Source organism: Nelumbo nucifera, chromosome 6 (assembly GCF_055504915.1).
Source record: "Nelumbo nucifera cultivar China Antique chromosome 6, China Antique-T2T, whole genome shotgun sequence".
Classification (NCBI taxonomy): domain Eukaryota; kingdom Viridiplantae; phylum Streptophyta; class Magnoliopsida; order Proteales; family Nelumbonaceae; genus Nelumbo; species Nelumbo nucifera.
This window is the reverse complement of record NC_142654.1, coordinates 19662463-19674641: the sequence shown is the minus strand read 5'-3', so window position 1 is coordinate 19674641 and position 12179 is coordinate 19662463. Positions and strand designations below refer to the sequence as shown.

The 12179-nt window shown below is 37.4% G+C and overlaps 1 protein-coding gene across 1 annotated transcript; it reads left to right on the top strand.

Annotated features, from left to right (window-relative positions):
- Positions 1–1527: 1527 nt before the first annotated feature.
- LOC104591279 (uncharacterized) lies at positions 1528–12092 on the top strand. Its single transcript, XM_010250083.2, has 7 exons — positions 1528–1911; positions 2056–2124; positions 2248–2415; positions 2683–2853; positions 3001–3210; positions 10606–10694; positions 11293–12092. The coding sequence occupies exons 1-7, from the start codon at positions 1827–1829 to the stop codon at positions 11941–11943; spliced, it is 1443 nt and encodes a 480-aa protein (XP_010248385.1). The 5' UTR covers positions 1528–1826; the 3' UTR covers positions 11944–12092.
- Positions 12093–12179: the final 87 nt, after the last annotated feature.

The window sequence follows — 12179 nt, the reverse complement described above, 5'->3', positions numbered from 1 at the left end:
CTCACTAAGATATTTGAGATAATCTTGTAGATTTTATTGCAAAGGAATATCGATCTACCCTGATTGGTATGAGAGTATTGAAAGTTGAATTAAAATCCTTGAATATATAACCCTCATTGAATAACTTTTTAACAACATCTCCCCTATTATATTCCACAAATTTTGATGGAAAATGTTGGGATAGTCATCATGACTTGAAGCCTTTCTTGGCTACATTTGGGGTAGAGCCCTTGATTTTGAGTTGGAATCTCTTGCCAACAAAACATGTTCCAACACCTTACCAACTTGAACTGACACCACACATGTCACTATGAAATCGAGGTCCACCATAAAAGTGGGACTGTCATGTATTTGATGTACGGTGTTAGATGATATTGGTAGGGTGTTGTAACATGTTTTGTTGGCATGTGATCCAAGCTCCTTAATTTCCTTCTTAGAAACATCTTTCTCGAGGTCAACTGCTTCCTTAGTCGAAATGAAATTGTTAATATAATTCAAAACCTCCTCAAGTCCAAGGGTTTGAAGAAGAAAACAAATTCTCAAAATACTTAACAAAGACCTTGGAAACATTTTTAGTCTTCACCCATATTTTTAATCTTAAGCACCCTCTACTCACTCTCATTACTTTAAACCTTGCCCATAACCATTTCGACTTTGTATCAACACACTTTCATCTTATTCTTTTTTAGTTTTTCTTATTTCACACATAAATGACTCATTGGGTTGATACGTATTGATACTTTAAACCTTGCCTATAACCCTTCCAACCCAGTGGGAATGGGATTAGATCACGTGTTTGGCATCGATGCCGTTCTTTGAAAAAATGGTGTCACATCAAAAAAAAATGGTGCTTCAGAAAACAACCTCTTATTTGATACCGTTTTCAGAAAAATTGTTGTTTCAAACCATACATTGAAAATTGAAAAAGTATGGTATGAAGCAACGCTAAATTTGATATTTTCTCATAAAACAATCCATTGCTACCAGCGATGCAATGATGTTTTCCTAAAAAACAACCTACGTGATAGCACTGCTTCCAAACAAAAAATAAGCATCTTTTATGAGAAAATGGTACTTACAACTCACACATGCCCATACCGTTTTTACAAAAAAAGTGTGCGGTGTTCCGAACACCTTGCCAAACACCTACAACAACATTCCGCTACAATTAGCCACAAACCGTGAGTTGGTCACGTATTCAGTAGCCAGACCCAAATTTGCCTAAAAGCAATGACCCAACATTAATGAGTACTGACTACTGTGTTTTGTATGCGATCTTTGGTCTTTAATGCCCCCACCAATCACCAGGGTGTAAGTACCATCCTTGAAATGGCTGGAGTGTGGAGTCAAGCCACACAACACCCTTAATTACTGGGTTAGACCCATGGACCACTATCTGACGAAAAACCAATGTTTTGACGAGATCCGGCCTGTCTTTTACTCTATAAGCAGCGCGTGTGCCGTGTGGTGTAACTTGAACGGTTTCGGAATTTCGATCAAAAGTGGAGATTTCTGTTTCTCGCTTTTATCGAGATCACCTCTTATTAATGGAATCGCATAATTCAAACGCAAGCCTTTCCCTTGGCCATTAAAATGCATTTCTTTTCACAGGAGAAAGTAGCGTAGAATGGAAAAGTGACAAACCAACAAAAGAAATCCAGCTAGTCTTCACTCTTAACTTATACAGAAACCACCACTGACCAGTCTGAACCCAGTTGCAAAACGCCTACTGCTTCCTCTTCCTTCCTCTCATGATTTAGAGATTTAAATCTCTTTTTTTGACGGTTCTTAATAATATTGCTAGGCTGCTTGGATTGGAGAGGGTCATGGGAAAATCTGGATTTTACCCTTTTTGCTTAGCCCTCTTCGTTACTAATCTTCTCCTGTTTCAAGCCGGAGCTGCTCCTACAGGTTATATTTAAGAAACCCATTTCTCTTTTTTCCTTTTTTTTTTTGATAATTTCTCATAGGTTGGGTTGATCAACTTGGCAAATGGGTGTGCTTCTTTTCTGCTCCTCTGATATAGTCTTCTATTTTTTTTTTCTGTCCTCTTAGTGAACTTAATAAAACATTTATCATCTTTTCTCAAATGGACGAGGTCATCCCAGAAAACACCTCAAACAGGTTGGTCGAAAGAAGAATTTCTGCTCAGTTTTATCCACATGATTATTTTGTGATTATATGAAGGTTTCCCTTTATGGGCATCTGTGCAAACTGAAACTGTTGTCGGTTGTTGCTTCCGAACAGATGGGAACGTTGTCCAGTTTGAGAATGGTTACTTGGTTGAGACTGTCGTGGAAGGGAGAGAGCTTGGGGTATCGCCACATTCCATCCGTGTCTCCCAGGATGGTGAACTCTTTGCAGTTGATGCTGTCAATAGCAATATTGTTCGGATAACTCCACCGTTGTCTCAGTGTAGGCCCTCTATTTTATCCTACTCAGCTGAAATCTCTTAGTTCCTTTGTAGTTGCAAATATTCTTTCCTCTTGTAATCCAGAGCAATTAGGCCTGGAATCTGTTAGATTAGAGGGGTTTAATTTGGTGCCGTTTCATCCATTCTATAAACACTTTCAATTACTATCTAATGTGCCTACCGAATGAACCAGCTACAATTTTTTGCCTTGCTAAACCATAAAAGTGCATTTGTTTCATTGCGAATTAAATTTGGTACTGGTTGTGCAGATAGCAGGGCTAGATTGGTTGCTGGGTCATTTGAGGGTTACTCAGGGCATGTAGATGGGAAACCAAGCGATGCTCGTTTTAATCATCCAAAAGGTGTTACAATGGACGATAAAGGGAACGTGTATGTTGCAGATACCTCTAATCTTGCCATCAGGAAGATCGGAGAATCAGGTTTGTGTGGCACCTGAACAGGTTGATGTATAACCTTTTTTTGATAGTTAGGTTGACACATAACTGAAAAGGAATACAAAAGGGTACTTCATTCTTGATTCTTCTTCCCTACAAAAGAATGCTAATTAAATTTGGAATTCTTTGCAGGTGTGACAACTATTGCAGGAGGGAAGTCAAGTATTGCAGGGTACAGAGATGGGCCCAGTGAGGATGCAAAATTCTCAAATGATTTTGATGTGGTGTATCTGCGGCCTACTTGTTCCTTGTTAGTTGTTGATAGAGGAAATGCTGCTCTTCGGCAAATTTCTCTCAACCAAGAGGATTGTGATTACCAGAATGACTCAATTACCGCTTTAGGTTCGAACTCCACACTGTTGGTTTTTATTTTCTATTTGAAAGTTAAGACGACATTGAATGGTTAAAGAAACTTTTCTGTGTCAGTCTTATAAGGATGATACTGTATAATAATTAATGAAATCCAGTTATCTTTTTTTTTTCTTTTTTTTATTTCAAAAAAAAGTATAGAGATGAGTGGTTGTTAATATCAATGGTATAGAGATACATGAACGAGATCATATACTCTTCTCTTAGCTCTACTACCATAAACGTAAAAAAATGGAACAGGGATGTCCTAATGGAGTACTATTCAATTTTTGCATGCCAATTAGACTTAAGACCAAATTATATTGGACAGTGACTACTTATTCTTTATGAAGCAGGAAGTTGTGCAATTGATAAAAAAATGCACCTTTGAATGGGTTTATATTAAAGCATAAAACTAGAAAAGATATTTGAAAATCAAGGTTGAAAAAAGAGCATCCTGCAGAACCTAGGAGTGACTGATAGGTTATAAGTAATTAAGATGGTTTGTTTATGTCCAAGGATGGCAATTGATTGTAGATTGGGTGCATTTTCACATAAAAGAAGAAGCTGAAATAATTTGATATCCATGTGAACAAACATTTCTAGTCTAAACAAATAATTAAGATTTGGAACAAGGTTTAGATGTAATGCGGTAGTGGTAGCTATAGCCAGGGAGGGAGTTGGGCTGTGCTCCCTAGCTTGTCACCTGTTTAACTATTGAAATTATCAAATTTATGTTTAGATATTGATTTTGTTCCAGTTTAGTTACATGATATGCTCCTCTCTAAAACTTGTCTGGATTTGAAGTATCACTAGAAGAGTGAGTCTAAGGTGTGTGCCTCTAATTAGGTTAGTGTTGGGTTTGAGTTGTAAAATTTCAACCTTGATGGTTTGGGTCAGGTTCAGGTTGTGGCATGCACAACCCTTGTATTATTATGCCATTAAGATTTTAATTGTTTGTATGTAGATTTCAAGTGCTCTTGCCTTTTCTTCCTATCATAGTTTTCAAGGCACCAATGCAAGGCTAGGTGATAGGGGGCGCATTGCTGCCTAGTTTCCTAGGTGATGAGATTTTTTTTTTTAATTTTTATTTTTTGAATAACAACCATGAATCCTATTGTAATTCCTTAGGTTCTACTGTAAGCAACAACCATCTTAAGAAGATCAATGTGTTGATTGGACAAAATTTTGAATTCTTCCAATGCTTATGGTTCAGGTTTTGAAGTCTTTGAGGGTTCAAGACAATAAGAAAAATAATAAAAAGAAACTAGTATTTAACTTAAACTGAACAATTTAGTTTAAAAATGTCTTTTATTATTATAATTTCAAAAAGTTAAGAATACAAAAGTATCCAAGAGCACCATGTAAACTTAGCGATTAAATTAGGTGACCCTTCATGAAAGCCTTATCGCTTAAGTGTCACTCTACATGTTAAGCTACCTTGGTAATACCTGATTGTCATAGTTAGGTATATATCCTAGAGATAGCTTTTATTTTATATGATAGTAGGTTGTTCTTATATCATTTGGTGCAGCAATAATGAACATGCCTTCATTGGGCTATTTAGTTTTCATTTGATTGATAGCGACATGTTTGTGTTTTATCAGATGGTCACAAGACATTGTTGTGACTATATGAGCTCATGAAAACCAGATCACCCAGACATGCAGTCATTGGCTTGGGTGATTTGGTTTGTTCTTTGACTTATAGCATGTCTAGGTTTTTTAGAGGCCATAAGAAAGTGTTATTGATTATGTGAATTCATTGCTCCATATGTTAGGCTACATTTGTATTTCTTGATATTCCTAGTAAGGTAGTGGATCCTAGAGGTAGTTTCCATTTTATCATATGATAGTGGTAGTTCATGTATCACTTGGGGTAGCAACAACTAGATGCATTCACTGGGTAATCTTACTGTGTGGACTAATTGAAACCAAATCACCTTGGCATGCACTGACAAAGTGATTGGGTTTTAAATTTGATTATTAGCATGCTTTTGACTTGTTGGAGGGTCACAAGAAAGTGTTGCGACCATGTGAACTCATCGAAATCAAATCACCCAAACATGCACCAAGTAGGTGATTTGGTTTTTCTTCCGATTGATAGCAAGTAGTGTTTTATTGGAAGGTCACAAGAAAATATTTTGACTATGTGAACACATCACATGTTCACAACAATATTAGGTTACCTTTGGCAATTATTGATTGTTATAGTAAGGTAGTAGACTGTAGACCTTAGGGGTAGTCTCTGTTTTTTCATATGGTTCTTGTATCATTTGGCATAGGAAAAAGGAATGACCTTATTTGGTGATTTGATTTTTCATTTGATTGTTAGCATTTTTGTGTTTTATTGTAGGGTTGCAATAAAGTGTTGTGACCATGTGAACACATTGAAACCAAATCACCCAGGCATGCATAAGATATTAGATGCACTCGCTAGGTGATTTTGTTTTTTTATTTGATTGATAGCATGTTTTTGTCTTATTGAAGGGTTGCATGAAAGTGTTGTGGTCATTTGAACTAATCACTCAGCATGTTATGCTACCTTGATATTTTTAAATTTCATGGTAAGGTAGTAGATCCTAGAGGCAATCTCTATTTTCTCATATGTTAGGGGGTTGTTAGTGTGCCATTTGAGGTATTGACAATAGGATGCACTCACTGGATAATTTGGTTTTTCATTTGATTAATAGCATGTCTGTGTTTCATTAAATGATCGCAAGCAGGTTTTGTGACCATGTGAACATATAGAAACCAAATCACCTAGGCAAGCGGTCACTGGGTGATTTGGTTGATAGCACGTTGTGTTTCATTGGAAAGTCAAAAGAAGTGTTGTGATCATGTGACCCATTGCTCCACATGTTAAGCTATCTTTGTATTTCTTGATTGTCAAAGTAAGATAATGGACCCTAGAGGCATAGTTTTCAAGGTGTTGAGGCAAGGATTGGTGATTTTTTTTTTTTGAATAAGAACCATGAATTCTAGGAAAATTCCTTTGGTTCTGTAGCAAGAAGCAACCACCTTTTACCATTAATTGTTTATAATCTTCATAAAAAATTTATAAGCTTCATTTGAAACATAGGAAATCAACATATTCATGATAAAATGGAAGAAATAATAGAATTTAAAAAAAAGGGGGGGCTGGGCCTCTATTTTTGTCTTAGGCAATGAAGAAAAGAAAAGAAAAGTGAAAGAACAAGAATGTCTATTTTAACTTAAACTATATAATTTTTTGAGAAAAGGTAATGTAATTTTTATTGATAGGAAATACTAGTACAAAGACCCCCCAACTACACCTTAGATGGGGAAACAGCCCAAACATAGCAAAATTACAGATGCCATAGGCTCCTAGAATTCAGCCTAGCCCCCAATTGAGCAGCCTGAATTCCCTTTGAAGCCGAGACCCAAGAAATCAGCTTTCCAAAAGAAATAGATATAGGTCTTTCGGATCCTTATAGATATTCTGAACTAGTCTTTTGTTCCTTTCTGCCCAAATGGTACTGATGATTGCAGCTGGAATGGACATCCACACAACTGAAGCAAGCTTTGACAATCCCTGTAATCCCCAGCTCCACAACATCTCCTTCACCGAAGCTGGCATTGACCAGGCAAGACCCACCGAACCAAGAAAATGATTCCAAATTCTAGCAGATATTGAGCAGTGCAGAAACAGATGACTGCTATCTTCCACTCCTTGACTACATAACACACACATAGGTGGGCTTTAGTTAAACACCTGTCTAGAACTGCAGCCCACACTAGGGCATTGATTTTTGAGGGAGAGGTTAGATTCCAGATTCTGGAAGCAGGCATAACTTCTGAAGTACTCATTGTCATGTGAGTGGCAAATGACTTGACTGACAAGAGGCCATCTGTACTCCAAGTCCAGGACCAGCTGTCTTCTTTGAGCAGATTTAGGGGTTGAAGGGAGAGCAGATCGAGTAGATCAGCCAGAGCAGGAATTTCCCAATCCTGAAAATTCCTTCTGAAAGAAGGTTACCAGGCTACTGAGTTCCCCACCACTTCAAAACATTCAGAAATCACTGCATCTTGGTGGTCTGCTAACTGAAATAGATGTGGGAATAACTCTGAAAGGGGAGTGTTTCCACACCAGGGATCTTTCCAGAAGGACAGCCTGTCACCCTTCCCAATATTGGGGCTTAAGCCTCTACTGAAAATGGGGAGAATGTCCATTATTTTCCTCCATACCGAACAGCCTAAGGATAGTACCGTGTAAAAAATATTTTGGTGATTAAGCAAGATGGCCCTCCGTGAGCGCCTTGTTGCCTAGGTGGTGCCCTGACAACTATGATTATATTTTACTTATTCTTTCCCTTGCATACATACATGTCTTATCACTCCCCCACTCTGCTCTATTCACATGCTGGAGTGAAATCAAGTCAGGTCGGCTTCAGGTTAAGCCCAACTCAATGCCAAACCTGATTGATTGCCTCCCCTACTTTCTAGCTAAGCTTTGCTCATCCATTGGGGAGATTTTTTCTCATGTGAGATGTTTCCCAGTGATCTCCTGTGCTGTGTCCAGGATGATATTAGGTTTGTATATTTATATGGATAGATGCTTATTTTTTTTTTATAAATAAACTTATCTCCTTCCAGAAAATGAAAAAAGTTAACATCATTGATTAGGTGCCAGACTTCTCTTACTGAAGAAGAAACAGATACACCTTCATTTTTTTTAATCAGTGTCTTGGTGGAATCACACCAGGCAGGACAAACTTGTAATTCTCTTCAAATTTATGTTGGACTGATATCCAATTAATTGGTCCACAAATTTGAGTATAGGCTGTTCCAGATTCTCTGTTGAACTGTTTGCACCTTGTAGTTGTAGGGAAGATAGTTTGGAGAATGGAGATTATGTTACCCAGATATGACAAGGAGACATCTGGAAAAGATGTTGGATATGGAATCTATACTAAAAATTAAAGCATCTGACACGGCACAGCACCCCTGTGAAGGTATATGGGTATCATAGCTTGGAGAGTGACTTAGACCATTAAATTCTGTACTTAAAAATAACCAAGATTCTCAATAAAAAAGGAGAGTATGGAAAATGATGTCTTAAAAATCATCATTGATTTGGTGAAAGTAAAAGTAGCCCATTGGGTTATGGCAAGTGATGAGTTCAGGTGAGTCTTTGAGGCCCCAAAAGTAGTCCCATCATAGACGGCCTTGTCAGAAAGATCTCTCTCTCTTGGATCAGTAAGAGACCTTCTTCACAAGGACAAATGGAACTCAATTTTAATGAGGTTTGTCTATTCTACATAGGATCATTTGCAGCTGGTGGAGCCTATGAGTATTACAGATTGGAGGTGATAATTACATTTTCCAGTCCCGTTGGAGAGAGGAGATAGATGTTGAGGAGGATTCTGTGGTGGTCATGGCATGAATATGTTCATTATCTGATAGCCTGTGGGACTTACAAATTATGAAGGAGATGAAGACAATTAGCACATTCAAATGGATTTCTAGTTTCTTTGCAGATGGTTTGGCCAGAGAGGTGCATGGAGTAACTTTTTATTTTGGGGGACAACTTTGTTGAAATGTAGTAGTTTCATTGTTCTATTTCTTAAGACGTGTGTTTGCCAGTGTTGGCTGTTGCTTCCTTTCTCCCCGCCCTATAGGGGTAGGGAGCATGTTTTTTTCCACAACTATAAAAGATTACTTTTTATCTTAGTATTGATGTAAAAGGCTGTGCCACTGTGCTTTTATTGTATAAAATAAATAGTCATGTCATATGGACAAAACAAACTTACTTTTATTGTAATTTAATATTTATCTGTATATTTGTGCTTTTCTATTTTTAGTTTGAAAAACCTAAATTTGATGACAAAGTTGAGTCATGCATATATGCTCTTGTGGATAACATGAAAAATGCCTTTTAACATCCAACTGGCAGAGGTGGAGAGCAGCTGGATAAGGTACTTCCTAACTAGATTACGAGGCAAACAATAAATTGGAGACTTAAGTGAAGCTTTTTCATGTAAAGATAGGTTTCTTCCTTTATTTTTTTAGTAATAGAGATAAATTTTCAATAAACAAAAAATGAAAAGTCAAATACAAATGTTAGTGAAAAGCTTTCAGTACCAAGGAAATCATAGTTTTCTTCCTACATGTAGAACTGTTGGGCTCTAATTTAAAATTTTAAGCTTATCCTTGTCAGAAGACAAGCATCTAGATACTATTTTCTTTCCAAGCACTTGCATTATTTCTACCATGGCCATCTCCCTCTTTGATTAACTGGTGAATAGAGACTAAAGGAGACTTGTGTGGGACAGTGGGAGAAAAAGATTGATGTTGAGATTGTGAAGTCTTTAGTCTTCTGTAATAGAATGAACAAGTCCTGGACAATGTTTTAAAAAATGACCTAGAAATGGAACTGCTTTTCCCTCTGGGTGGCAGGTTGGCAGTTCAATTGTTTGAATTGGCCAACCCATAACATCATAATTCATGTAATAAAATATAAAAATAGATAAATTACTGAAAATTTGTAGAAAAACTGGGCATGTCTCTAATATTATATTAATATATTTATCATACTAAACAAAAATAAGTGTGGTAAATGAGAATTATTGTTATTAATGATGGAAATGGCAAAAGATACAGAAAAATATATTTGATGTCTTCTTACCCGTGACTTGCTGATTTGGTCAAACAGCTCTGCAGTTCAATCAGATGGGTCACTGGGTCATTGACTAAGTCAATGCTTTTTTTTAAACAAGTGTCAGGGGATAAATGGGTACAGAAACCTGGCCATGGTGGGTTGAGCAATTCCACTAGCTGGGTCAACGACAGGTTGAAAACCTTGGTCCTGGACTAGAGGTCACAGTTGGTCAATCTGGGAATTAGGTAGCTCTAGGAGTCCATGTCCATGTCTTGCTTACTGTATATTAGGGGTTGACATTCACATTCTGTTCCTTTGACTCTGAGAATTAACATAAGAATAGACTGAACACTTTTTATTCTTCAGTATTAATCATGATTATTGTTTCTTGGATTGGTATTGTCCTTTGATTGAGTCTGGTTTACGAGTTAAATTTTATTATCGATGGACCAAACTTTGAATTGGCGTTAGTCCTTTTTGCTGATTACCAAGATGTCATTTGTGGGGTAGCTGAAGTTATCACTTGGGAGAGATTTTATTACTAGTGCTATAGGCTAGAAATTTGGTCTTTATGTTAGCAATCAACATAGTCCTTGCTTCTACATCATCGCCTTTTTTGTTTCAGTCATGTCACCTTTTTAAATTGCTTTGGTCATTGAAAGAGAATTGTTGTCTGGAAATCAACTATGTAGACAATAAAAGCATCATCAAGGTGCCTAATTAAGTTGCAGATGCTCATTGATATTTTATTTGGATTACTTGTGGCAGATATTGTCATGGTTATTGGTGCTGTATTGGTTGGATATACATTGTGTATGATTCAGCAAGGATTTGGACCTTCTATTTTCTCAAGGGTGGTAAGTTCCATACTCTGCAGTTCTTCTACACCATTTGTGCAACCATATGATCAACAGATCCTGTTCTAACTTCTAAGCACTTGGAAATTCTAAGTACTTGGAAAACACCCATTTATTTATAAAAGTTAAATAAGCAGCCCAAGTTTTGTCAATTATGAGTTGTGTGGAGTGGGCCAGTTGGGTTCCAAGTATGCTTTTCTCTGTTAGTTGTCAAAGGCGTCTATCTTGAATAATCTTGTATTTGTCTGTCTGATACTCTGATACTGTTGGTCTAGTGTGCTATGAACAATAAAATTTCTCACCCCATGGGTTCAAGACCATATGGTGAAAATGGTCTTGCAATTGGGGGATGATATTGACTGGTTGCCACAGGAACCAGTGCAGTAGTTGCTTATTGAACTTGTTAGGAACCATTATAACTAATATCATATGGTAATTACTCTCTGGTAATCATATAGTCCTGGTGGCCTTGGTTTTGGGATTTGCAAGATTCATGATCAGTTTTAGTAACAATATGGTGTATTTAAGATATTTCCATTGATTATTTTTCTAGCTTTGTAACACAAGGTTGTGAAATCCATTTCCTGTGCCGATGCAGCAACAAACCTCAGAGAGTAAGATGCAAGATCAATCAACAAAGGAGAAACCTACTCCAGTTGCAGAGAGTCTAAAAGAAGAACCTGATGCTGGATGGCCATCTTTTGGGAGACTTCTCATTGATTTATCCAAACTTGCAGTTGAAGCCCTGGGAAGTATCTTCCTTTACTTCATCCCTGCCAGTCTCTGGCCAGGGAGGTCGAAGAAAGATCTTACTCCACTTAGAGACTCTCTAGTGATGCCTGAAGATAAAGCTGATTCTCCAGTGGTGCAGAAGCAGAAAAGCACTACCCCCGTCTCTGAAATACGACAGATCCCTACTCCAAATGTGGGTACGGAGCAGAAACTTCAAAAAAGTAAATCAGCCAGTTTAAGGGATCCTTCACTAAGCAAGCATCGATCATCAAAGCGACAGGAGTATGCACAATTCTATGGCTCAACAGAAACTTCTACGTTTGGCCAGTTAAGTTCCAAGAGTCAGAAAGAACAAATCAGACATCGCCACCGTGATAGAAGTGGGGAGGTAGTTTTTGGAGCTGTTGGGCCAGATCCAAAACCTGTTGAGATGAAACCGGTAGACTATGACGATCCAAAATTTGATCATTTCAACTTCAGGAGCAAGTATGGATCTGATAATTCGTTCCATTTCTAAATAGGATGCACTTTACAGAACAATTCCTTTGGGTGTTGTACCAATTCTAAAGTTCAAATTTTTGTAGTCTCATTTAATCTCGTTTTTTATTCTGAGTTTGCATGTAGATTTTAAATTTTTAATAGTTGGAAGCAAGAATTGGTTGCAAATCCTACTCTTCCAAATTCTCTCTCTATCCCCCGCTTCATCTCCTCTCCACTAGGGGTTCAAATCAGCCCCCACAAGACTGCCCCCAC

Bases quoted from the DNA above. Each gene is read 5' to 3' on its own strand.
- LOC104591279 (XM_010250083.2), top strand. From the start codon at position 1,827: ATGGGAAAATCTGGATTTTACCCTTTTTGCTTAGCCCTCTTCGTTACT. The intron at 2,416-2,682 runs GTAGGCCCTCTA...CTGGTTGTGCAG, and splicing joins AACTCCACCGTTGTCTCAGT to ATAGCAGGGCTAGATTGGTT. The intron at 2,854-3,000 runs GTTTGTGTGGCA...AATTCTTTGCAG, and splicing joins CAGGAAGATCGGAGAATCAG to GTGTGACAACTATTGCAGGA.